This window comes from Artibeus jamaicensis, unplaced genomic scaffold (assembly GCF_021234435.1).
Source record: "Artibeus jamaicensis isolate MK-2021 breed Jamaican fruit bat unplaced genomic scaffold, CSHL_Jam_final contig_47, whole genome shotgun sequence".
In the NCBI taxonomy this organism is placed as follows: domain Eukaryota; kingdom Metazoa; phylum Chordata; class Mammalia; order Chiroptera; family Phyllostomidae; genus Artibeus; species Artibeus jamaicensis.
Window position 1 is genome coordinate 830,639 of NW_026521848.1, and position 25,767 is coordinate 856,405.

At 53.4% G+C, this 25,767-nt stretch overlaps 1 protein-coding gene across 1 annotated transcript in view; it reads right to left on the reverse strand.

Annotated features, from left to right (window-relative positions):
* Positions 1–25,767, reverse strand: part of SPTBN4 (spectrin beta, non-erythrocytic 4) — a 69,555-nt gene that overhangs the window by 6,336 nt on the left and 37,452 nt on the right. Inside the window, exons 17-29 of the mRNA XM_053667579.1 lie at positions 25,025–25,115; positions 21,700–21,846; positions 20,222–20,485; positions 11,223–11,447; positions 10,228–10,317; positions 7,294–7,572; positions 7,074–7,204; positions 6,020–6,224; positions 4,815–5,195; positions 3,342–3,586; positions 899–1,037; positions 721–805; positions 160–356 (exon numbers count right to left, since the gene is read on the reverse strand). Of these exons, the coding sequence (XP_053523554.1) occupies positions 160–356; positions 721–805; positions 899–1,037; positions 3,342–3,586; positions 4,815–5,195; positions 6,020–6,224; positions 7,074–7,204; positions 7,294–7,572; positions 10,228–10,317; positions 11,223–11,447; positions 20,222–20,485; positions 21,700–21,846; positions 25,025–25,115 (2,479 nt within the window). The remainder of the gene's footprint in view (positions 1–159; positions 357–720; positions 806–898; positions 1,038–3,341; positions 3,587–4,814; positions 5,196–6,019; positions 6,225–7,073; positions 7,205–7,293; positions 7,573–10,227; positions 10,318–11,222; positions 11,448–20,221; positions 20,486–21,699; positions 21,847–25,024; positions 25,116–25,767) is intronic.

Consider the following 25,767-nt stretch of genomic DNA (forward strand, 5'->3'; position numbering starts at 1 on the left):
AGATCTGTCCAGCCCCCCCCCAATTGCCCCACCACCACCCCCAGACTGGGAGCCCAGTGAAGATCTGTCTCAGCCTCACTTGACACAACCCTGAGCACCAAGTCCCAGCGTTTCCGTCTTATATGGACGGACGATGTGGGTGTGGGGGTCGGGGCTGACCGTGGTCAGGCGCCGCAGAGAGCTGAATCTTTCTTCCCAGGCTGCAGCCGCTTTGCGGAAGGCCTCGTGGCGCCGGATAAGCTGCTCCACCTCGTCCACGCTGCTGCCCAGCTCCCGGCTCTGCAGGAGCGGCTCTTGCGCTGTCAGCCAGGCATCTGCCACCACCGCCTCCTGGGCAAATTGGTGCACCTCCAGCACTGAGGGGAGACATGCAGAGAGGACAAAGGTGCTGAGACACCCGTGGGCCCTTCTCGGGGCAGTGGCTGTCTCCTCTGGCCTTCCACACCCCTGCCCCTGCCCCGGCTTCCTCTAGGCCAGCCTGGACCACTCTGAGCTCTGCAGGAATGAGAGGCTGGGGCTACTTTGGAGGACACCAGCTTCTCTAAAGATCTGCTTCAATGGCGAGGCCGCCCCCTTGTCCTCCCTGCCAGGCTTTCATGATTGCTGCTGGGGACCCATGAGTGATGGGCAAAGCGTGCCTGTGTCACCCTCTGTGCCTTTCTGAACACGCTACAGGAGGTCCCTGTGCCCTTGAGCCACGTGTGTGCGGGCCCCACTCACTCTGCTGCAGCCACTCCCAGTGGCGGTCCCACTTGTCCGACACCTCCTCCTTCCTGGTTTCCAGCTTGTCCAGCTGTGCCTGGATCTGCGAGTGGTGGGTGGGCAGGAGAGGAATCAGGGAGGCTCCCACCCCAGTGGGCATGGGTGGCAGAGGGGCACCCCCTGCACCCCTCCCCACCTCGTCAGCCATGGCACTCTTGTTGAGCAGCAGAGAGCGGCCCAGCTCCTGGCAGGCGGTGAGCTCAGGCGCCCGTGCCTCCAGCTCGGTCTTCAGGCCCTGGTGGTAGTTCATGAGCACCTCCACCGACGACACGTCCCTGCAGTGGCAGGGGCAGGGGCCTGAGCCACAGGCGGCCTCCCTCACCCCACCCTGCACAGACCGCTGTAGAGGAGCCCGAATGCCCGAGGCCACAGCACCGCACCATCTGCAGACTCCCATCCCCTGTGAACAAGTTCTGAGAGTCGGAGGTTCCCCACTGACGCGGTGATTCCAACTTTTCCCAGGGGACTACGATGTCACACTTTGTGAGTCACGGCTAGGATTTCAAGACCCAGTTTTTCCAACTTTCTAAAGCCACACTCCTGAAGATTCCTCTAGCTGGGTGACCCTAACCTTCCAAGCCTGTGCGGTCCAAGACAGAAGCCACCAGTCACTGCGGCAAATGAGCACCGGAAATGTGGCCAGTCTGCACTGAGATGTGCTGAAGTGTAAAGTACATGCCATAGTTTGAAGATTGAGTATAGAAAAAGCATCAGATATTGCAACAATTTTAATACTGACTGCATGTTAAAACTGATCATATTTTGGGTATACTAGGTTAAGTAAAATGAATTACAGGCACTAAAGTTAATTTCACTTTCCTCTTTCGACTTCTTTAATGTGGTTACAAGAAAATCTTAAATTATATGTGGGGCTCGCATCTGTGGCTTGCGCCATATGACTCCCAGACAGCGTCACTGTCCGCCGTCACATGTCCAGAACCAATGTTGGATTTCTCAGTGTTCCGCCAGGCAGCAGGCACCGCTTTATGAGACGTAAAAGGTCCAAACTCATTTCCGAAGGCTTCACACTGGAACGATTCCTTCCTAAGACTAAGATCATCGGGAAGGATCTGGTCCTCCTCCGGAACCCGCTGCCTCAGTAAGCGCACCCATCACTTTTCCAGGACTCCTCCTCCCTCAGCCCCTGAAGCCAATCCGTCAGTCAAAACTGGACATTTATCATTTTAATGTCCACTTTAAAGCCTGCCTGGTGATATGATACGACACCGGAGATCTACTGAGAAATCACTCAGCAAGTGGGAGGGGCAGGGGTGTGCGGGTGAAACAAGATCGGCCAGATGGTTCAGGCCAGGTGTTCATTCACTACACACCTGTGGGTTCACTATACCATGACGGCTACTTCTGTGCTTATTTGAAATTGTTTGTAATAAAGACTGTAAATTCCTAAAACTAATCACTTCCGTCCGTCTCTACAGCCACCACACTGGATCAAGCCACCGCTGTGTCTCACCTGGTTTATCACAGCAGCCTTTTGGCTGGTCTACCTGCTTCCATCCTTGCCTTCCACACTCTATTTCTTACAAGGCACCTACAGTGATTTTTCTCCAATGTACGTTGCAGCCCATCACCCCCTGCTCCAGGCCCTTCCGGGGCTCCTGTCTCACTTGGAGAAAAGGCAAACTCCTCCACACTCTGCTCCCCCTCAAACCGCCTCTCCTACCGCTCTCCACGGCCCCCCACTCCCTCCAGCCACAGCGATCGTCCAGCTCTCCTCCAACTCGCCTAACCGCAACCAACCTCGGGCCTGTGCACTTGCTGGTCCCTCCACCTGGAAGACCCTTTTCCCCAGACTTCACCCAACTCACCACCACTTCACTGAGGTCTCAGACTTGACATTCTCAGAGAGGCCTTGCCAGCTAGCACCTCGTCCCCTTACCTTGCTTTATTTTTCTTCAGAGCACTTATTACTGTCTGAAATAATATTAGACGTTTGTTTACTTATCTGTTTCCTGTCTCCACCCTCAGACTAAGCTGCACTGGGGCCGGGGCTTGGCACACAGTAGGCACTCAATAAATATGTACTGAGGAAATTCATGTCGACTCAAGGCCTCGCAGACACAGAAACGATGCTCCGTGAGTGCAGGCCACATTCCTCAACCTCCCCTGAGACCCTCCTCCTCCGCAGGAGGGTCTGGTCCAGGCAGTGACTGACAGGGCAGAGTGACGGAAGGACCCGACTCCCAGCCACGGTGCTGCAGGCTTCTGCCGGACGCCCGCGTGAACTGTTATGTAAGCAGTAAGTCAATATCTACTAGGTTAAGCCGCACATACAGTGCCACACCCCCCTGTCCCTGTCCTGGCTGCAGCCCATCCCGTGCCATCAGCAGTGGGCAAGTGAGAAGGACAGAAGGCAAATGTGTGCCCTGTGCTCTGAGCCCCCAATGCCAAGCCTGTCAAGGGGTCTTAATACGTGTGGAGCATTTGCAGCAGTGCCTGGCACACAGAGGTGTCATGCAGGTATTGGTTATCGTGATGCTTATGGGAACAGGACTGCCCATGATGGGCAGGGGGCGGCTGCCCAGAGGCAGGTAGGAAGCCTGAGGTGGGATGAGGAGCACCTGGGCTTGTCAGCTGCCCCGATCTGCCCAGAGATGCCATCCATCCAGGAGAGCAGGTCCCGGGCCTGGCCGTGGAACCGCAGGGCATCCGCCGTGGAACTGACGTGCAGGCGGGCGTCCTCGCAGGCAGCCAGCAACTCCTTCCAGCCCTGCATCACCTCCTGCTCCCGGCTGGCGATGGCCTCCGCGTGCTCACCCGCGTACACCGTCCGCAGCTGCGCTGCCCCCTCCTGCAGCTGCCGCACCTGAAGGGCAGGCCAGGGCCAGGTCGAGCACCAGCCCTCCGTGGGGTCCAGGCCCTGCCCTCTCTTTCCCCCACCTCCTGGCTGGGTACAGAGCCCAACAACATAAGAAGCCTGCACCCCGCTGATCCCGCAGTGGGTTTCCCTTCTCTGCTGACTGCTTTTTCTTTGACTTACCTGCGTTCTGACTTCCTTTAGAGCTGCCACCAGATATCTTTGCGCCCACTCCCTGATGGCTTTTGGTTTGAGGCTCTATGTCTACCGGGTCTGTCGCCTCACTTTTTCGGGCCCATTTCTGTCTCATTTCAGACCGGCCTGACTTCTTTCAGGAAGCCTCTTTCCACCCTGCTGTTTTTGAGACACGCTGTCCAATTATTCTCCATTTTTTTCAGACCCATCGCCTACCTACACTGCCCAGTTCCCTTCAGAACGGCTATGTGATTGCTACCCAGTCGCCCGCCCAGTTCCACCGGTTCTGCTGTGTGAGTTCTGCCGGACCCACCGTTCCCTGTCTGTTGATTCAGCCTTGGAGTGACCGCCACGTTTCTGTCAGCTCCACCATTAAACCTCTATCAGTCTCTCCACCTGCTTTCAAACAGTGATCTATGTGATTTATATTAAAATAAGTGCCCACTTTATGCCTTCCATCACGCCGGCAGCCTACTGGTCTTCAGTCCAGCTGTCCGAGTACTTTTAGGTCCACAGCTTCATTTCCATCTCTCTTCTCAGCTCCACCTCCCAGTTCCTGTCAGATCCACTGCCTCATTTCTACCAGCTCCAGTATATTTTCCATGAATTCGGCCCCATCAGAATTTTTGGAGGAAAATGACACAATTTCTAATCTGAGACCTGTTGTCTAATTTTTATCTGCCCCAAAGCCAAATTTCTCTTAACCCTCTTACAACTCCTTTTAGACTGACTATCTGACTTTGGGTAAGACTCGCTTCACAGTTACAAGGACAACCCCTGTCCAACCTGCAGTGAAAATACTATCTAATTTCTTTCAGCCACACTGCACAACTTTTTTCTGTCACTGTCTGATTTCTGCGCACCATAATCAGTCCACTTTCCATCTGCCCCATTATCTAACTTCTCCCTGTTCCGTGGTCTGTTTTTATCTGTCTCACCAGCTAATTTTGACATGCTCTGCAGCTTGATTTTTGTCTGTGCTGCCCACACTGCCACAGCGCCCAGGGCCTCCCACCTTCCCTCCTGGCCACAGGCACCCCACCTGGGACACGAGGAGCTGTAGGTCATGCTCAAAGGCTCGCAGAGTCCGCTGCATGGAGCTGGCACTGGGTCTCGGCTCAGGCGGGGCAGTCAGGCGGGGCAGCCGCCTCCGCTTCTCTTCGATCTGCCCCTGAAGCTCCCTGGCATCGCTGAAGAACTTATGCAGTTCCCTCGAGGCAGCCAGCAGCTGGGCCCGCGTGCCCATGAGCTCCAGCAGCTCGGCCCAGGCCTCGTTCAGCCCGTCCTTCCACTCCGCCATGGTGGCCGCAGCTGTGTGGCCACACTCAATCAGCTCGTCCACCATCTGGTTCACGGCTGCCAGTCGCTCCCGCCCTGCTGTGCCGGTCTCAGTGGCAAACTCTGAGAATTTCTCCTGTAGCACCTGCCACCGGGAAGGGGGTGGGGAACATTGGCAAAGGCTCCTTCGGCCCACTTCCTTGTGGCAGGTAAGAGTAGAAATGGTAATAATGACAACCACGATAGAAAAGACAACCTCTAACACTTATGGAGCACTTACTCTGCAGCAATAATAGTAACAACAGCAACAAAAATAACGATGTGATAATAATAACTAACACTTATCGTATTGTGTGTGCTGAGTACTTTCACAAGTGCCTGACATTACAGTGGCTCCCCCTTATCTGGGCTTTCACTTCCTGCGGTTTTAGTTACCTGCAGTCCACTCCGGTCCAAAAATATTAAATGGAAAACTCCAGAAACAAACAATTCATATGTTTTAAATTGTGGGTCACTCTGAGTAGCATTATCCAATCTCACCACCCTGCCCTGGACATCAATCACCCCTTTGTCCAGTCTCTCCATGATGTGTGGTTGCTTAGTAGCTGTCTAGGACATCAAATCAACTGTAGCACCATCACAGTGCTTGTGTTCAAGTAAGACTCACTTAACGCTGGCCCCAAAGCTCACGAGAAGTATTGCTGGCAATTTGGAGATGCCATACAGTGCTTCCTTAGGGGAAGAGGTGTGTACATATAGAAGTAATAGTACATACAGGGTGTGGTATCCTCCACTGGGATCATGGAACCCACTGTGGGTAAGGGGACTGCTGTATATTCATTCATGTGGCTTACAACAGAGCCATGAGGTACATGGTATTATTTTCCTCATATTACAGTTGGGGAAACTGAGGCCCAGAGAACCCCAGCAGCGTGTACAGTAGCCACTGGTATTGTTGGTATTACTAACCGTGACGTGCTCAAAGTCCTGGCCGAGCTCAGGTGAGCCGGCCACCACCTCCTTCTCCGCAATCCAGTGCTCCAGCTCGTCCACCTGGCGGCTGAGCTGGTACAGCCAGTACTGCTGCTCCAGGCTCACCCTGCGCTCCTCGCCCAGCTCTTTGAGCGCCACGTACAAGCGGTCCACCTGAGACTGCCGTCGGCTGATCTGCTCACTGGGGGCGGGGGGGCAGGAGGGGTAGAGATGGAGCCCCTGAGACTTAAAGAACAGAACTGGGGCCCCCTGACACCCCTGCTCAGGGCATGGCTGTGTCTCCTCTTAACCTGTGCAGGCAGGGCAGGGTCCCCATGCAGGACTCTGTTTTCTGTAAGCCTTGGGCTAAGTCAACCCGGTACTGGGATCTCAGCACTCAGGGAAAACTCTGCTTCCAGAAGCTTGATAAACTCACCACCCCTCTCCTGGCAGCCTTTCTATCTGTGGTCCCGGCGCCCCTCCTTTCCAATAACTTGGCCGGCGCTCCTGACCCCCTACTGAGGTCCACAGCTAATCAGTCTCACCTCTGGTTCCAATCTCCAGGTTTGAGCAGATGGAGGTCTGGCTCTGTGCCCCCTCTCAGCCCTGGTCCAGGCTTCCCAGGTGTGGCTCCTGCTCCTGACCGCAGAGAGTCCAACTCCTGCCACCCCAGAGATCGTAGGCCACGCCCACTCACAGCGCTACAGGCTTTCTGTCCTCCCAGACACTGGTAGGAGAGGACCCTTCCCTGTCCTGAGCTCCTACTTCTCTCCTCAATCCTAGACATCCCCCCTACTGCCCCCTACGCTCAAATCCCAGTTCACCTGGCCCTACCCTTTCAACCATCCTTGGGCCCAAACCGCTTGTCAAGATACAGCACTTGAAAATGAGGGCTCCAGCACGTGGCAGTGAGGGCCCCTCCCAATCCAATGGCCAATACTGGCCCTGTCCCAGTTTCCAACAGCGAAGCTTCAGATCCTGCAGGACCATTCCTTAAGAACGGGCCCTGCCTCCTTCCCCGCCCTGAGTCCCCTCCCCTCTGCCCACCCACCTGTCCGGGTGCCCCATCTCCAGCAGCGCCCGACACTGGCGCGACAGCTGCGCGATGCTTTCCTCATAGTTCTCCACGCCCTGCTCCAGCTGCAGGTGCTTCTTGAGCAGCTGCAGGGTGCTCTGTTCGTCCTGGGGGCACACAGCGCCGCGATGAGGCGACAGAGGACCATCCGGAGCTCCAGCTCTCCCAGCCCCCTGCACCCCCAGCCTGGGCGCACCTTGCCCTTGTCCTCACTCATCATGAGCACCTCCTGCTCGCCCAGCCACGCTTCCACCTCAGCCATGTCGAAGTAGTACTGCTCCACCTGGAAGGCGGCGTCCAGCACCTGCTGCCGCCGCTCAGCCGCCTCGCGCAGTCCGGCCCAGGCGCTCTGCAGCTGCTCCTGGCCTCGGCGCACCGCCTCCGCGTCCGGGCTGCGCAGCGCCGCCAGCGCGCCCGCGCGCTCCAGCACCTCCTCCAAGCGCGGCCCGTGCGCTTGGATCTCCCGTCTCAGGCCCTGGGGATGGAAGGTGGGGGGTGTGCATGAAAAAGGGCGTTCGGAGGCACCGCAAGACCCCGTGGGCCTCTGAGACTGGCACGTCTCAGGAGAAACGGGCAAACACCCGCACATTCGCCAGCCAGTGCCAGGTCCCACATAAGCATTTGTCGTTATTCATTCTCTCACTCCCTCATACCCCGTGTGGCAGGTGGGAAAACAGGCACCGAGAGGCCGAGTACATCACCCTGAGAAGAACCAGCTAGGAAGGGGGCGACAGGACTTGAAAACAGGAGGCTGGCTTCGGAGACTCCGACCAAGATGCTTGGTGACACAAGACCCTCCCTAATGGTTGAAACACAGGCCTGAGAATCAGGCTGCTTAGGGGTAGTTGGGGTACAAATTATACATAGCAAAGCGCATACATCTTAGGGGTAACCCCGTGTCCCCAGATCAGAGTATGGAACACTTCCATCACCACAGAAGTTTCCCTCAACCAGCTCTGTACTTGCTGAGTACCTTACTTAACCTCTCCTGTGTCTCAACTGGCAAAGAAGATAACGATAGTCAACACTTACTGAGCACTTACTACCTGCCGGGCGCTTTGCTAAGTAAGGGCTTTGCATAATGTAGCCACTTGTGTAGCCTTCACTCCAACCCCAGGAGCTGGACATCATCATTCTCATTTTACAGATGAGGAGACCGAGGCCCAAATAGGTTGAGGAGCTTGCTTAAGTCACCTGCAGCCTGCTGCATGTGTGGCGGCCTGCTGATATCTACCCCATGGAGGTGCTGTACTACTGTGTATTTAGGATTGTGCATGGCGCACAGTAGGTGCTCAGTCAACACCAGCAACAACTAGTCTTTTAACAGCCCCTGTGGATCCGTGATCCTGCCCCTGGCTGCGCTCCCCGGATTTTAAGCATGAAGTGCACTTGATCGTTCCCCTCAGCCGTGAAAGTGATGAGCCAGCTTTGTTTGTCCCCAACACCAGCCACAGCCAACAGTAATTTCATCAACATGGAGAAACAGGTTCTGAGAAAAACTCCAGCGTCTTAAAGAGCTCCATGCAGGGCAGCTTGGTCACAGACACTTCAGAACAGCCTGTGTACCCACCTCCCACCAACCTTCAGAGCCCCATCCTCACACTCTTCTGTTGTAAAAAGGGGGCGACCTACCTACCTCATTGGGTTATTGTGGGAATTAAATGAAATAACCAACACGTCCCCCAGGAAAGTACTTGACACATAGTCTTTGATTAATGCACTTACTATCATTACTATTATTATTCCTCTTTTATGTGGCTTACTTTCAGCTTTGGTGAGAGAGGTGCTGTGACCAACAGGTTTCTCTGCTAAGCAATCGGAGCACCACTGCTCTAGGCCGGGGCCTCAGACTCATTTTCACCAGGGGCCAGCTCAGCCTCGCGGTGGCCTTCAAGGGGCCGAATGTGATTTTAGGACCGTATAAATCTAACTACTCCTTAACTAGGGGCAAGGAGCTCGGCACTGCTGCTGGGTAGAAACAAGGTGTCAAGCCAGATAAAACGAGGTTGAGGGCAGAACTGGGCCCACAGGCCTTGTGTTTGCCTCCTGTGGTCTAGCCCATCTCTCTACTATTTAGGCATGAAAACTGAGGTGCAGAGGAACAGAGACCCAGTGGTTTTAGGGGCTCAAAAGCCCCCACAGTGCTTAGCTTAGGAGTCAGCACTCTGGCTGGCCCTCTCAGTCTTCTCCCTCTGTGGGAGTTTTGAGTTTTTCTTTGTTCGTTATTGTTTTTATTTTTCATGACCTGCAGCCATTCACCTTACTTCTTCTCAGGGGTCTCTGACTGTCTTTTGGGGAACCTCCTTGCCTCCCTTTCATGGTAGGTAATTAAGTTAAGGCTGACTCCCCCTGCTGTTCCAAGGGTGGGCCCTTAGCTGGGGACCACGCCAATCAGAGCAGTCTAAATCCCTGGCAACCCCGATCAACTCAGGGGTGGACATGTGTGACTCAAGTTGAGCCAATAGTTACTCAATAACTATTCAATATTAATTACTCAATAATTATTATTCAATAACTATTATTCAAGAATAATAGTTATTCTTGAAACAATTGCAGATTAGTAAGACTGGGCATCATTTTAAAGAGACAAATTCTCTTTAGTTTTGCTGGTGGGATGTAACCTGGAATCCGTTGGAGGTCTTTTACCAGCCGGAGAGGAGAGTTGGCCTGAGAGCAGAGCTAATGCAGAAAAAACAAACAATGGAGCTGAAGCTGAGCAATTTATGACACCATGGAAACACCTGAATTCTTCTGCACCAGCTGTCTTTTCAATGACAAGAGCCACTTAATTCCCCTCTAGGGCTTTAGCCACCTTGAGCCATTTTTTTTTCTTTTAAAAAAGATTAAAAAATTTACTTTTAGAGAGTGGGGAAGGGAGGAAGAAAGAGAGGGAGAGGAACATCGATGTGAGAAATGAACATTGACTGTTGGCCTCCCCCATGTGCCCCAACCGGGGAACTGAACCTGCAACCCAGGCATGTGCCCTGACCGGAAATCGAACTGGTGACCTTTCACTTTGCAGGATGACACCCAACCAACTGAGCCACACAGGTCAGGGTACCTTGAGCCATTTTCTATTGCTCAATAGCAAATGTGTCCTAATCCACTCCCTCCTCCAGAATCTGCTCACCTGGTTCTTTTTGATGTACTGCTGGACAGCCTGCAAACCACTGCCCCGCTCCGTCTGCATGGCCAGTGGCAGCCGCTCCTGGACCCATGCCTGGGTTGGGGGGGGAGGATACAGGGAGCAGGTCAGGGAATGCATCCCAGGATCGCTGCACCCCAACCAAACCATAAGCCGTCTGCGCAGCATCCCAGACCCTTCATCGCCTAAGAGCCTGCTCACATCTTCGGCCTCGTCTCTGAACATGCTCTATCTTGCTCTTTGCACCAGAGCCAGGCTCTTGCTTACCTCTGGCCTTCGCAAGGCAGGTTTTGCTTCCTGGAATTCCTTTCCACTCCCTCAGCAAACTCATGTGTACTCTCTCTTCACATCTCAGCTCAGACACCCCTTCCTCCAGCAAACATGCCCTGACTTCAGATCTTGACCAGTTGTCTCCTCTGGGCTCTCACAGCCCCCTAACTTCCCCCATCACAGTTCTAACCACTCTGGCTTGTCACTGTCTGCGGACAAGTCTGTCTTCCCCTTCGGATTCTGAGCCCTCTTCGGGCAGGGATGATGTCTGCCTTGGTCACCCCTGGGACTCCAGCATCATCCAAGCACAGGGCCAGGGCCAGAATCATCGAATGAATATACAAATGAGTGAGTGAGTGAATGAGCAAATCAGAACACAATTGAATGAGGAAAGAATGGAGGAGTGATAAGTGAGTAAATGAGTAACAAGTAAATGAATGAGTGAAGGAAGGAAAAAAGAATGAGCCAATGAATAATGAATGATTGAAAGTGAGTTAACAAATGTGAAAGGGTGCATGAATGAATAACTGCACAAGTAAATGAAGAAGTGAAGGACTGAGGCGCTGAGTCTCTCAAATCTCGTAGCCAGCTCCACCCTTGAACCCGCCAAGGTCCCACAGCCCCGCCCCTGCTCCTAGTCTCCATCCCCTCCGCTGGGTAGCTTGCCTCTGGCCTCACTTCCCGCCCCAGCCCACCGCTCTGGGCCTCACCAGCTCGTCGTCGAGGTCGTGCGCCACCTGGTGCAGCTCCTTGGAAGCGAGCAGCAGGCGGCGGCGCTCCTGCAACGGCTCAAGCAGGCGCACCAGGCGCTCGCCCACAGCGTTCTGCCGCTCGCCGACCAGCTCCTTGCTCGCCGGCTCCAGCGGCAGCGCCGCGGTCTGCGCCTGCAACTCTCCCACCTCGCGGTACCACTCTTCCACCTGTGACTCCATCGACTGTGGAAAGAGGGGCAGGGTCAGTGGGTCTCATCTTTCCTCCCAATCCTGCTGTGGCTCTCAGTACCTTTATGGTGGCAGCAAACCCCTCACCGCGGCCCACCATTTCACTCCCCAGTTCAGTCGCCCCCAGAAGCACAGCCCTCCTCTCTCATCCCGCAACTCACTAAGCTAGTTTCTGCCTCAGGGTCTTTGCATTTGCTGTTCCCTCTGTTAAGCATGTGCTTCCTTGTCAGATCTCAGCTCAAATAATACATTCTTAAAGGAGGCTTGCTTGACCCCCTTGTACTAAAGTGGTCCATTAATTTTTTAGTTCTCAGAAAAACCTTTCACGGTTGGTGGTATCTCTGTTGGACAGAGGAGGAAACTGAGGCCTAGGGAAGTTAGGTAATTGGTCCAAAGGGCCAACATTTCCAAATAGCAAAAATAAACTCAGAGCTCTAGTGATCTCACTGGTTGATGTGATGCAGGCGCAAAGTGCAAAAGCAGACCCAAATACACAGCGGAATTTATGTTTTACAGATGCCATTTCCAATCTCCAAGGAAAAGACGGGTTATCCAGCAAATGGTCATGGGCCAACTGGCTAACCAGTTCACTGGATCTCTTCCTCACTGTTTATGCTGAGAACAATTCCAGATGGATTAAATGGAATAAGTAAGTCCATAAGGTACTAGAAGAAAACCTGGGTAAGTGCTTTTATAATCCTGAGATGGAGAAAATCTTTCCAAGCATAAAAACCATAAAGGGAAAGATTTACGAATTTGGCCACGTAAAATACTTTCACATTAACCAAAGTTTCTAGATGTAGTTAAAGGCAAATGGCAATCTGGAAAAATATTTAGTACGTATTAGATCAAGGAATTAGTTTCTTTAACAATCACAGAATGTCATTAACAAGGGAAGACTGCCCAAACGAGTGTCGTACGTGCACGGGCAACACACAGGAGGAAAAACTTGCCCATTAAAAGATGCCCAGTTTCACTAATAAGCAGGAAAGTACAAATTAAATAAGGTAACCTTTCCCTGGCTGCTGTGACTCAATTGGTTGGAGTGTTGTCCCATAACCGAGAGGTTGTGGGTTCGATTCCTGGTCAGGGCACATGCCTAGGTTGCAGGTTTGGTGCCTGGCTGGGGTGCTTATTGGAGGCAACTGAAAGATGCTTCTCTCTCACATCAATCTTTTTTTCTCTCTCTCCTTTCCTTCCTCTCTAAAATCAATGAAGAAACTTCCTCAGGTGATAAAAAAAATAATCCACAAGGTATCCTTTTCTATTTATCAGATTGGCAGAAACATAAAAGATCGATAATATCTAGTGTTGGCGAAGGTACAGGGAGACGGACACGCTCAGCCACTGTGGGCAGTGGTGTGAATGAGCAGAGCCTTCTTGGAAGGCAATTTGGCAGGTCCCCTCACAATGCTTTGGCCCAGCACTCGTACTGCCACTTCTAGGAAGATGTCTACAGCAGTACTGGCACCTGGACACAAACATGTTTTTCCAAAGATATTCATCGCAGCAGAGATGCCTGTGTGAGGATCTCATAGTCGTGGAGTTTACAATGGGAAAAACCTGAAAACACCCTCCATGCCCATCAGGAGCAAAATGGTTAAACAAATCCCTAATAGCACTGAAAACAGCCAAGATTTACTGTGAAGAAAAAACATAATTTTGAACATACATATTAATATGTATTTGTAGTGGATTGCACATGCATAAAACTTTCCTGGAATAAATAAGAAATTAATAACAGATGGTACCTATTCGGGGCTTGGGAACATAGTGAATGGGGACAGATATGAAGGAGAGGCTTCTCACATAGGATTTTTGATGTGGTTTTTGAGGTCTGATGCATGAAATTCATTTATTCAAAAATATAAATTAGACATGAAAAACAAATAAAAACATTAAAAGTCCACATAGGTATATTTGTAAACGTGTAGAAAGAAACCTAGAAGGGTGTGCACCAAATAACAACTGAGGTTGTCTTTGGGGTGTGAGACTGGGGACGGGACTGAAGGGAGGCCCTGTTTCACTGAAGACTTCTCGGCTAGTAAGATCTTTTACTCAAAGAATGTATTTACGTAGTACTCGTGTGATTCTAAACAGATGCAGGGGAAGCTAGAAAAGAAAACAAAATAACAATGAAATTAAGTGGTAACAGATTAGGGCAAAGACTGCAAGCCAGAACTCAAAACTTAAAACCAAGTCAAGACTTCTGTTTGAGGTTCTTTAGTGCAGAGCTATCAGTTTACCCACATGACATCCATCCCATCCATTCCAGCACTTCAGATCCCTCTCTCAAGGCCTGAGCTTCTTGAGCAACTAATAAAACCTAAAGGGCCAGGGGGGCCACATGACCCAAGCTTGGCCAACCAGGACTCTAAAGTCACCCAGGCCACAGAGATTGAGTCAGGGATGGTCATGTGACCTAAGCTGGGTCAGTGAAAATGCTTCTGGCTACCTGAGGAGCTTACGAAATCCAGCGGTCCAGGAATGGCCACGTAACCCAGGCCTGCCAAGGAGAACACTGAATCACTGTGGCTACAAGGATTAGGTGAAAGGTGACCCATAACCTAAAATCAGCCAATGAAAACTCTTTCCACTCTCGCTGGAGAAGTGTGAAAAGGTTTGCTCTCTTTCCCACGAGGTGCCTGAGCTGACAGAATGCAGACCTGGGGAACTGGGAGCCATCTTGCCAGTGCAAGGGGGCGGGGTCCCAGCATGGAGGCCACGCAGAGGAAAGCAGGGTGTGGAAATGGAAATGGGTTCCTGGGACAGCCGTAATTTGAGTGACTGCTCCAGCCATGCTGGAAGCTGCATGCCTCCTGGATCTTTCAACTCCCTGCACCAATAATGGCCCTTTTTAGCTTAAGCCGACATGGGTTTAAGCCCTGTGAACTTCACCCCTAGGAGTCTCAGCTGATACAGTTAATATTCTGCAGGAGTCATAAAAATGGGTAAAGATCAAACTACAACAAGTCAAAACCATCAAGACGGAAAATTTTTAAAAGGCCCTATCATAAGCTACAGAAATCAAAACAAAATGAAATAGTCACCACAAACCTATTTTTACTAAAAAAATGAAAATGAATTTAGGAAACTCTTAAATATAAGCTGAAATGTTAAGGTTATAAGTTCCAGTTCCCATTAGACAAAAACCCCTCCACAAAGCGAGTGGCCATTGGACCGGAGACAGAATAATTCCAGACACTGACACCTCCCCGCTTCCACAAGAACGCCATGGATTTCGACCACCCGTTCAATGTCTGCCCTTTCCTGCAAACATGGGTAAAGCAGGCAGAAGCACACTGGCCATTAAACACAAGATGTTCGGCCTCCTTCAATGTTGAGGAAAATGCAAATCAAACTAACTACAAGACCGTATCTGTCACTTCCCAGGCGAACAGAGGTGAAAGAGCTTGGCAATAGCCGGCGACAGGGACCATGGAAAGATGGGTCATGTCGCAGGTGTTTCCACAGCAGTGCGGAAGGAGGATATTTGGCAAGAGCTACCTTCCATGCCTATTCATTTTGTCCCAGAAGGGTCACTGTGAGGACCCTTTTTCTACAGAAACACTTGCACGTGGGTTCAGCTCCATAGAGACAGAGATGTCTGTTGCAGCGCTATTTATGCGAGCCAATTAAACAGCCCAAAGATCTCTCAGGAGAAGGCTGATTACAGAGAGACTGGCCAACCAGCCCATGGAATACCACGCCACAGTTTAAAATGACAGGGTACATCCACAGATTTTGCAACAGGAAAGGATGCAGAGGGTGTTTTGTCAAGTAAAAAGGGAAGTTTCCATATGTGTGCGTGTGCGCCTGTGCACAGAATATTTCTAGGAAGATACAGAAGAAGCCGTGGAGAGCGGTTACACCCCTGGAAGGTGGTGCCGTGTGTGTGGAGGGGAAGCAAGACTTTTTCCTGTTTCCTTTTTCCCCTTCTCTTTGAAGTTCTTACGATAACAGCAAAGACAGGGGGTGCCCCCGATGCTTGCTCCATGGCAGGCACCGCCCTGAGAACTTGACGGGAATAACTCATCTAATCGTCACTACAGCGTCTGAGGTCGCCAGGAAGTGGGCGTCTGTTCTGCGCACGGCCGGATCCCAGCGCCCGGCTGAGGGCCTGCACGGGGCAGGTCTCCTTCCGCAAATCTGTGTTGGTTTTGTTGGACTAGCCTCCCTGCTGTTCTGCTTCCCTTAGATGGGCAGTAGTAAAGGCTAACATTTTAAAAATTAAACTAGCTTCAAACATTAAAGTCAGCCATGAAGTGCTGATGCACCCCACGGCATCGATGGCTTACAAAACCATTGCTGGGTGAAAGCCAGACACGAATGACCACGTATTTATGATTCCACGTATATAAAATGTCCAAAATAGACACAGGTGTAGGGACAGCAAGTAAATGGGTAGACACAGCTGAAGGTGCAGGGTTTCTTTGGGGACGATTAGAACACCCTGGAATTGGACAGTGACGAGAGCTGGTCAGCTGTGTAAACACACTAAAAACCGTTAAATTGTTCACTTCAAAAGTGCATATTTTATGGCATGGAATTCAATGTCAATTTTTTTTAAAGGAAAAAAATGTTAAACATTAAAGTTTAGAAAGAAAAGAAGAGAAAAAGAAAATCCAGAAGAGTCTACTTCCAAAAACCGCCTCAGGGGCCGGCCACGGGGTCGGCGGCGACGCAGCCAGCCCGGACTCCAAACCAACCCGATTCCTACTCGGACCCACCTTGCTGCCTTCCTATGTACCAGAGAGGGAAACTGAGGCTCACGGTAGGTTAGTCCCTGGTCTGGAGTAAAAACCATCAGAGCCAAAATCTGAGCCCAGGACCATGTAACCACAAAATCCTAGTGGCTCTCAGTCACTCTGATTCTTTGTAACTGGGACATTGGGAGTTCGAAAGGTGGGGTCACTTGCTCTGGGTCACACGGTGGTGGGAGGGACTGTGGTGCTCCCGAATCTGCCTCCTCCCCGAGGCCAGGCTGAGCTAGATGAAGAAATGCGGCACAAAAATTGAAAAAAGGGGAGGAGGGTGTTCCCTTGGCCAGAGAAAGAGACTTGCTTAGTGTGGGGGTGGTGAAGAGCCCCCAGGGACTCAACCCAATCTGCAAAGCCTCCAGTGAGTGCATTTTCCCCTGGCTGGTCCGCCTCAGATGGCAGGAGACCCTGCCCCCCACCTCCCCAAGCAGGAGCCTGGGCTGAGTCAGACCAGTTGGCCAGGCCCCTGAGGCCTGGGAAAGTGGGGGCTTGGGAGTCCACCATCTGGCCCCTCAGCCAGAAGGACATTTGGGCAGGAGGTGCTGAGAGAGGACTCTGCGTGCGTCACATGGCCCAGACCTGGGAGGTGGGGGTCCCAGGAAGTCGGGTGCGGTGGCTGGGCTAGGGACATGGGCAGGACAAGAGGCAGGCACAGGGATAAGAGAGATCGGGGGGGAGAGGCTGAGATGGGAGAGACAGGAACAAAAAGAAACACACGCGGAAGAACTGGGGAGCAGGACTGAGTGGCAGGGGGGAGACAGACCACTCACACATCTACCGCGCCAGCCACAAGCAGTACCTCCCCTCGCCCAGTCTGGCCCACAGCCAGCCTGAGGGGCGGGGCAGCCGGCGTGTGTGCCAGCTGAACCACCCCCTGCTTCCTGCATGTGCCTGGTGTCTGGGCTCTCCAGAGGGGCCCCAGGGGACAGCGGGCCTGGGAGGCCTCTCCCTTCCCCAGAGGCAACTCCTGGGCCCAGCTGGGCTCCATCTGGGCCAGTGGCCACTGAGTTACTCCCTGCCTTGGGCTCAGGCTCCCTCTGCTGGGGCCTGCCGCCACCGCCCATGGCTCTGTGACCTGGAGCGCCGTCCCCCGGTCCCCCACACCATATTCCCTGCATCGTGATCTCTCCCTTAAACGATGGAGATCCCCAGCTCATGGTCTACAGGGCTTGGTGGGGCTACAGTCCCCCATGGGTAGGGAAGAGGGGGCTCTGTCTGCACTCCGGCTAGAGCAGGAGGCATCAGATCCTCCCTCCGAAATCTGAATGGCCAAAGAGAGACGAGGAGGCCCAAGCTCACCAGTTCCCTGAAAAAAATGCAAATGCAAACACCTTAGTGAGATACGCTTTCAGCCCATGAGAACGGAACGAATCTAAAAAGTCTGTGCCCTGGCTGGTGAGGCTCAGTGGACTGAGGACCAGCCTGCGAACCAGAGGGTCACCGGTTCAATTCCCAGTCAGGGCACACGCCTGGATTGCGGGCCAGGTCCTCAGTGGGGGGCACGCGAGAGGCAACCACACATTGATGTTTCTCTCCTTCTCTTTCTCCCCCCCTCCCCTCTTTCTAAAAATAAATAAATAATCTTTTTTAAAAAAGAGAAAGAAACAAATAAAAAAGTCTGATGCTACCAGGTACTGGCAGGTTGGAAGGAAGCCGAAATTCCTAATTAGCATCAGGACTTGAGCAAGGAATTTGGGAAGATCAAGTGAAGTGAAGACAGTTTTAACTTTGGGCACTATATTAATGTTTCATATCATTACCTCCCGAAATACATTTTAAACAAGCTCTATGGATGGGAAAAAATGCCAACACATATACAAACAGACACAAAGGAAACCACTCTTCCACATAATACCATAACCACAGTGGAGGTGAAGAAATACGTAACACAAATAACTTTTGAATGCAGTTTAGTGGTATCTCCTCTAGCTGAAGACATTGAAATTGAAAAACATGCAGACGAATATCAAATCCTAGATCTGGCGGGTCAGCAGTTTTGAAGCCACTGTATGTGTTATGGCTTGTAATCTTCGCATTGTCCACCCGAGGCTGTAAACGGCCACAGGCGGCTGTGTGAACTCGGGCAAGCCGCGGACAGCCCCTCCCTGAGAAGGCTGTAGGGAGAAAGGCGAAGCCGTGCCCGGCATAGAGTGTGCATAGAGTGTGCTTCTCAAAGGGATGTCTGGGGGGTCCTGGGGACCCCTAGATCCCCCCAATGAGTCTGCAAGGTTACAGCTCTTTTTATAAAAATACCAAGGTTTGCCCTGACTGGGTTGCTCAGTTGGTTGGAGCCTCATCCTGGGCACTAAAAGAATGCAGGTCGATCCGTACGTAGTCAGGGGACACACCTGGGTTACTGGTTCCATTCCCCGGTTGGGGCATGTATAGGACTGAACCAAATGATGTTTCTCTCTCATGCCGATGTTCCTCCCTTCCTCTCTCTCTCTCAAACTAGTGAATGTATCCTCAGGTGAGGATTAAAAAAACACGAAAGCGTAATTTGCCTTCCACACTCTCATCCTCTCCCAAGTGCACGGTGGGCTCTGCAGGGACTGCATGACCCCTGCTTCTACAGCAGAACGAACCCAGAAGCACGGGTGAGAATCCAGCGCTTCCACTACTCCAGACGCAAAAGGGAGTTGTAACATCGAAAACAATGCCAGTCTTCTGACTACATTTTCTTCTATCTTGGAAAACATAGTTATTCCACATAAAAGAATGTGTTGGGGTTAATAAGTGATAGGTTTATTATTGCTGTTCTGAAGCAGATCTGTAATTTAAATATTTCTTGTAATTTTTAATATAGGAAACACCAAATCAGTATACCCCACACAAATGAAAGCTCTTTGGGGACCTCGGCGTCTTGTGAGAGGTGGAGAGGCCCAGGGGACCAAGGCATTCGAGACTCAGTGGCGCATATAAAGCGATGACCCCTCTGGAACCGCGTTCGGATGTCCGCCCCTACGTTCCTTTGCCTGCCTCCCCCACCGGCATCTGAGTCCCACGGGGGCAGTGGTTTTTGTCAGTTTTACACACAGCTGTATCCTGGCACCTAGAAAAGTGCCTAGCGCACAGTAGGTGCTCAATAAAGATTCACTGCCTAAATAAAAGGAATACATGCTAATTAGTATCATTATGCTCTGCTTGTGAGTCAACTTTTTTTTTCTGCCAGACCCCATGCCAAGCACTTCAGGAGCATAACCAGGCAGAAGATGGATCGCAAGGGGTATGAAGAATATTAGGGACCTGGGTTTGAATCCAGCCTTTGCCACTTGCCACCCTGGCCCAGCAAGTTCGCCTCCTAGAGCCTCGGTTTCGCTCAGGTGTTGTTCCTGGCACCTAGAAAAGTGCCTGGCGCACAGTAGGTGCTCACAAAGGCAGGAGCCGGAGCACCTCGGGAGGTAAGACGCTACAGCTACATCTGCACCTCCCGCCACCAGTGTCACGTGGTCGGATCCTGAGCCTCGCCAGCTGCTCTCCACGAGCCTCTCGTAGGCCCCGTGTCTGCTCCCTAAGAGCCTCTTGTTTCGTAAGGGACACACTGGCTTAGCTGTGTGTCCCTGGGCCAGGTGCCCACTGGTAAGGCAGGGGGTGGATAATAATCATGCCAATCTCTCAGTGAGGGCCGCACGGAGACTGGTAGAGGAAGCACTACATGAATGTCATTACTATTCTGTGCAGAGCCATTGTCCTCCCTCTGGGCCTTGGTTCTCTCTATCCAGGAAGCCAGTGGCAGGGTCCCGTGAAACCCCCAGTGTCCTAGTTATTCACTCGCTGTTTCTGGGCTCTAACTCCTTCTCTCCCCTTTGTACCCTCCACCCCGGGGGCGGTGGCTGCTTCCGACACTCACTGCGAGCGGGACTGACGCGGTATTCCCTTTCTGTTTCCAGGCCTCTCAGTGGGTTTGGAATAAAGGCCCCCTGGGTGAAACACCTTTAGCGAAGTCTGATCCTGACTCAAGCCCCACTGTGGCATAGAAAGCCCCCATCTAGGCCAGCCAGGCCATACCTGCAGCTTCTTGAGCTGGCTGTTGACGGTGGCCAGGTCCCCGCCGGGGTCCACGTCTTGCAGCTGGCTCTCCATGTGAAGGAGCTTCTTGTCCAGCTCCGCGAAGCTCTGCACCAGCTGGTCGGCCTTGCTGGCCTCAAAGAGCTGCCGGGCCTTGGCCTGGGTGGTGCTCTCCAGCTCGGCCCAGCACTGCCGGATCTCGCCCAGCTTCTTCCGCACCGAGGCCGCCAGCTCCGGCTTCTCCTGCATCAGCTGCTGGCCCTCCTGCCCCGGATGGAGAGTGTGAGTCAGGAAGTGAGGGGAGGGGTAGATGGTGGGGAGGGACAGAAAAATATGGGGGCAACAGGACCGAGGGAGAGGTGTGGGGAGAGAGCGCAGCCAGAGTTGGAGACAGACAGGGACAGAAACATGAGCGGTGGGCGCAGACATAGGTACGGAGAGGGAAGGAACCAAGAGGGGAGAGAGACCAGGAAAGGGACAGGTAGGCAGGCAGACAGAGTGTAGGAGGGAGACAGACACAGTGACATGGGAAGGAGACGTGGAAAGACAGAGCGTCACAGAGTGACAGACACAGAGACATCCACACAGGTTCAGAAACATGGGAAGAGAACCATAAAAAAGACAAGGGGGAGAGAGAGAGATAGGGGAGAGAATGAACTGCCATTAAGGTCAATGGGAGTGGCTTTGCCATGTGCCACCATTTGTCGGGTATCTGTGACCATTTAAGGTTTAAGGCCCACCTGGGTATCTCCGTTTGAGTCAGAAGAGTGGGGGTATCTAGGGCTGCAGGTCTAGGGGTTCAGCCAGAGTAGGGGGCAGTTTTGGGGGTTGTGACTTGGAGTAAAAATCTGCCTGGGTCCCTCCAAGATTGAAGTCAAACTCCAATATATGTTGGCCTAGAGCCTATTAAAAATAACAATGCCAGGGCAATCACAGCTCCGAGGTGCTGGGCCTTGGGTTAAGCACCGTGTGTGCAGAAGAGCCCAGGGAAATAGCTACATTAATCATTTCCTTAATTTTAAAGCAGTGCCAACTGAGGCTCAAAGAGGTTAACACCATCCCCCAAGGTCCCCTGCGCAGCTGGCCACAGGCTGACACAGTCCGGACCCAAGGTTGTAGCAACATAAAGTTCCTCGGAAGCTGGGGGGGGGGGGCTTCCCAGAGCTGCCCCAGCCTGTCTACTTGCCATTCCACCTTAGATGCTCCAAATGGCGTGGAAGGGGGCAGCGTGTGGGGGGAGGTTATAGGAAGGGGTGGAATATGTATTTAACAGCTAGGTATGGGCACCACTGAGAAAAGAAGCTGGCTGTTTTACAAACGGGCAATGGAGGCTCAGAGGTTACGTGGACTTTATAAGCCAGATACAGACGTGGAAATGATCTGCACCAGTTAGTTCTGAGGCGTGAGAGCGGCAGCCGGCAGTGAGAAGCGGGTTCTCTGGAGGCCTCTGGCACCTGGAGAGGCCTCTGCTTCCTCACCCTTTCGATCTTCTCCAGCCACTCTTTATTCTGAGCCAGCTCGGCCATGAACGCCTGGTGCCGGAGCCATCTCTTATGCAGCTTGTGGCCGTCCTCCCGTGTGCCATCTCGCGCCATCAGCATCTTCTCGTGGATCCAGCCATCCAGCTGTGCAGGACAGAAGGAGGGGCTCAGCCGGCTCCCCCAACCCGACACAGTCCCAGCCCCCGGCCTCTTCAGGGTGTTCCAGGTTCAGAGCCAGGGCTGCTAGGTTTGGGGCAGGGGAGGAAGGGATGGAAAACCTGTGCAAATGAGGCCTTTCTGGGGGGGGCAACAGGGGGGGGGCTCAAGCTCCTTCCTAGGGAGTGGGGGATGGATGGACAGGTGCCCAGAATGCCCCAAAAGCAACACTTAGACCCTTCGATTCGGTCTCAGACACCTCCAACAAGGACCGATGTGAGATCCCCCACTCACTCCCCAGGGTATGAGGTGAAGCCCCCATCCCTAGCCCCAGCCCTCAATATGGGCAGATGAACCTCTAAACGATTCTCGAACTGGTGCCAAGTCTGGTTCTCCCCAAACCGGCCCTCCAATCTGGGGTAGACCCACCCCCACAACCCAGATCTAGCCTCCCTAATGAGCCCACAGGACTCCCCAAATTTAGCTAGAGGATCCAGCTCAAGATCACAGTCCCCCCCAAACCATGACCAGTTCTAGTCCCCTACCAAAGCCAACCCCCCAAATGCAAGGCACAGGGCTGCCTTCTGGCTCCCCAAATGAACATACCCCAAAAGCTAGGCCTGGACTTCTCAGCCAGCTCCCTCCCAAACTAAAGCCAGTTCTAGTCCCCCCCCCCTCCACCATTCACCAACAAAATGTAAGCGCTGAGTGGGCCCCTCTCACTACCCTAGGCAGGACTAATCACAGGGCTTTCTGGGTTCCCCAAGTAAGATTTGTTCTCCAAGCCTCAAACTCTCCACTCAAGAGAGGCACCTGAGACAGTTGCTCCTCCCCTTCCCTCCCCACCCCCCAGTCACAAGATCAACCTCCTCCCTCCTGGAAAAAAAAAAAAAAAACATGGAGTCTAGCTCAGCGTCCCAGGAGGCAAATGCAGTCATAGCCAAGGACAAATCCCCAGCTGGCCAAACCCTACTCCGTGTCCCCCATCATGTGCTCCCCAGGGACCCAGGATAGCTTCACGCACAGGCACACACACATTCTCCAGGGCCAAGTCACATACTGAAACCCCCGACTCAATTCACAGGTTCCCACACACGGGAAAGAGTTTGCCGATGGCAACCAAAGCTCACGGTGAAGGCAAAGCCCTTAAAATAGATGATACTCCGTCATCAAGGTAAAGCCCCGCAAAAGTGGTTGACCCCCCCACCAAGGACAAAGTCAGAGTCCCCAACAACCAAGGGGAAGCCCTCCAAATCAAAGCTTGTCAAAGGTAGAGAAGTCCAAGACCCCCATGACTCAAGGCAGACCCCCGCAAAAGTGATTCGCCCAATCATCTAAGGCTAATACAGATCCTGCAAGAACCAAGGAAGAAACCCCCCAAAAGGTTGAAAGCCGTCCAATCCCAGGTCTAATCTCCCACTCCCCATTACTCAGAGGACAGCCCCTCAGAGAGGGTAAGACTTTCTTCACCCCCAGGACAAATACCCACTACCCCAGGAGTAGCCTTAAAAGTCCCCCTTTTTCCGTCCCTTGGGACCCGGTCCCTCTGTCCCGCCCTCAGCAGCACCGCGGACAGCTCCTGGCGTTCCTGCAATTCCGCAGGACCAGGGTCCTGGCGTCCCGCCGACCCGCCCCTGAGCCCCTCCCTCCCGCTGCCGAGGGCGAGCGCGCGCCCAAGCCCCCTCCCCCGCCCGCCTCCGCGGGAGCGCGCACCAGCCCCCTCCCCCCACCTTGGGCGCCCCCGAGACCTGAAGTGGCGGCAGCGTTGGCGGGGCGTCCCCGCGGCGGGCGAGCGGGCGGGCGGGCTCTCGCCACTCCACTGCAACGGCGGCGGCAGCGGTGGCGACAGCTGAGGCTCCAGCGGGCGCGCGCCTCCGCCCCCGCGCCGTGGCACCGCGCCGGCCCGCGCGCGCCCCCTGCCTGCCTCCTTGCCAGGCCCCAGTTGGGGCGTGGGGGTGGGGGTTCTGCGCCATCTCAGACGATTGCTACTTGGTCCAGAACAATCTCACGACCAGAGGGGGAAGGGGCTCCTGGACCAAACCCAATGGCGGGAGCGGTGGGCGGGGTGGGTGGGGGCATCCGTATGTAGCCTGGGCTACCTATGTGAAGTTGGGGAGTATGGGGTTGGGATGTACTCCTGAACCATTTCTAATGGGAAGAGGCTCAGCCTCCTGGAAACTCAGCCACAGGGGTAGGGGGTATGGGATCGGGGGAGGGGGCTGGAACATGGATCTCCAGTGGGAAAAATGGGACAGGGAGTTCCAGGATCCGTTTCTAGTGGGCTTCTCCAGTTTCACACCCATCTCTAATAGGCTTCAGATATGTGGGGCTTTGCGGGTATGGCAGCCCTTGTCCTTTCAAATGTGAACGAAAGTTTCTCATGGGGGGGGTTACCATGGAGGGAGTCAAACCATCTTCAATGGGGGGGGATTGGGGCCTACTTCCTGAGCCATGCTTGGTTGGGGGAAATGTAGGTACTGGATTATCATGCGGGGAGTGAGGTAGATTAGTGAGGCCGGACCCATCTCTGTGGTGGTTAGGGGTCTTCCTGGGCCGTCTCTAATGGGCTATTTCTTATGTGGCTAGAATCCAGAACAGTTTCTACGGAATGCAGGGGAAGGAGGGGGAAGAAGCGTGACTCCTGAACCTTCTCTAAATGGGGAAGGGATCTGCTTTGGGGCGATCCTTACAGGTGTACGCATCATGTCTAAAGGGGCAGAGCTTGATTCCTGGACACTTGCGAAGGGTGGAAGGCCTGCTTACTTCTCTGGACCATCTGTGAGCGAAGTTGCGCTCTGGGCCACTAGTTCTCACCACCCCCCCACACCCCTCTCAGGTCTCCGGCTCCTCTTCCCAGCAGGGCGCTTCTCCCAAATCACCAGAGGAAAGGAGACGGCGCGCGTCCCCGCGGGACCTGTAGGCGCGGTCGCGCGCCGTTGCCAGGGGCGACCGGAACCCCTCCCTTCGTCCCCGGAGCCCGCGTAGGCGGGGGTGGGAGGGACGTGCGGAGCATGCGCACTGGGGCCGGGTTCTGCGCGCCTCCTGGCGGCGTGGAGTGAACATCGCTCCGCGACCCACTTAGAGGGGTGTCCCTACCTCCACTGCCCTTCTGCCCTGGAGCACTTCCCTCCCTAGGAAAGAAGTCAAGCACAGCTGGAGTTCCTACCTCGTGACAGACTCGGAGGAAGTGCTGCAGCTCAAGTTGGTCGTGTAGCTTCTCCATCCACTGCTGGGCCCGAAGTTGGTTTTCTTGGCTCCTGGGGATGGGGAGATAGGGGGCTGGGGGAAGCCTGAGTGGGGATGCTGGCAGTAGTTCTGTGAGAGGAGGGCATCGGGCTTGGCAGGGCTGGAAACCTAGTGCACGTGGAAGAGCGAGGAGAAGGAGAGAGCACGGCGGGAATAGAGAGAGAGGCAAAGAAACGCCAGGGACAGAGGTGGAGAGAGGTGCACAGACAGAGACGCACATCTAGGAAGGAAGATACAGACCGCCCAGAGAGAGATGACTGAAAACTTAGAGATGCCTAGAGAGAGATCCAGAGGGAAGTATAGACCGAGAGAGAGATTGAGATTATAAAGGCTGAGAGAGAGAGAGAGAGAAACAGGGACACACACAGCCCCAAGGCCAGAGACAAAGATATAAGCAGAGACCTCAAGAGGGAGTGGTTGACAGAGATCTAGAGAGAGACAGGCAAAGAGAACGAGACATAGGAAGGGAGAAAATAGGAAAAGAGAAGGAAAGAAATGAATCAGGAATAGTGCCGGAGACAGAGAGAGCGGTAGGAGGTTGAGAGAGAGAGGGAGAGGAGGCAGAGGGAGAGGAACTGGGGAAGTGACAGAGTCAGGGCAGGGACAGCCCAGAGAGGGTCAGGCAGAGAAGGGGCCCGATGCCAGTAAAAGACACAGCCAGCT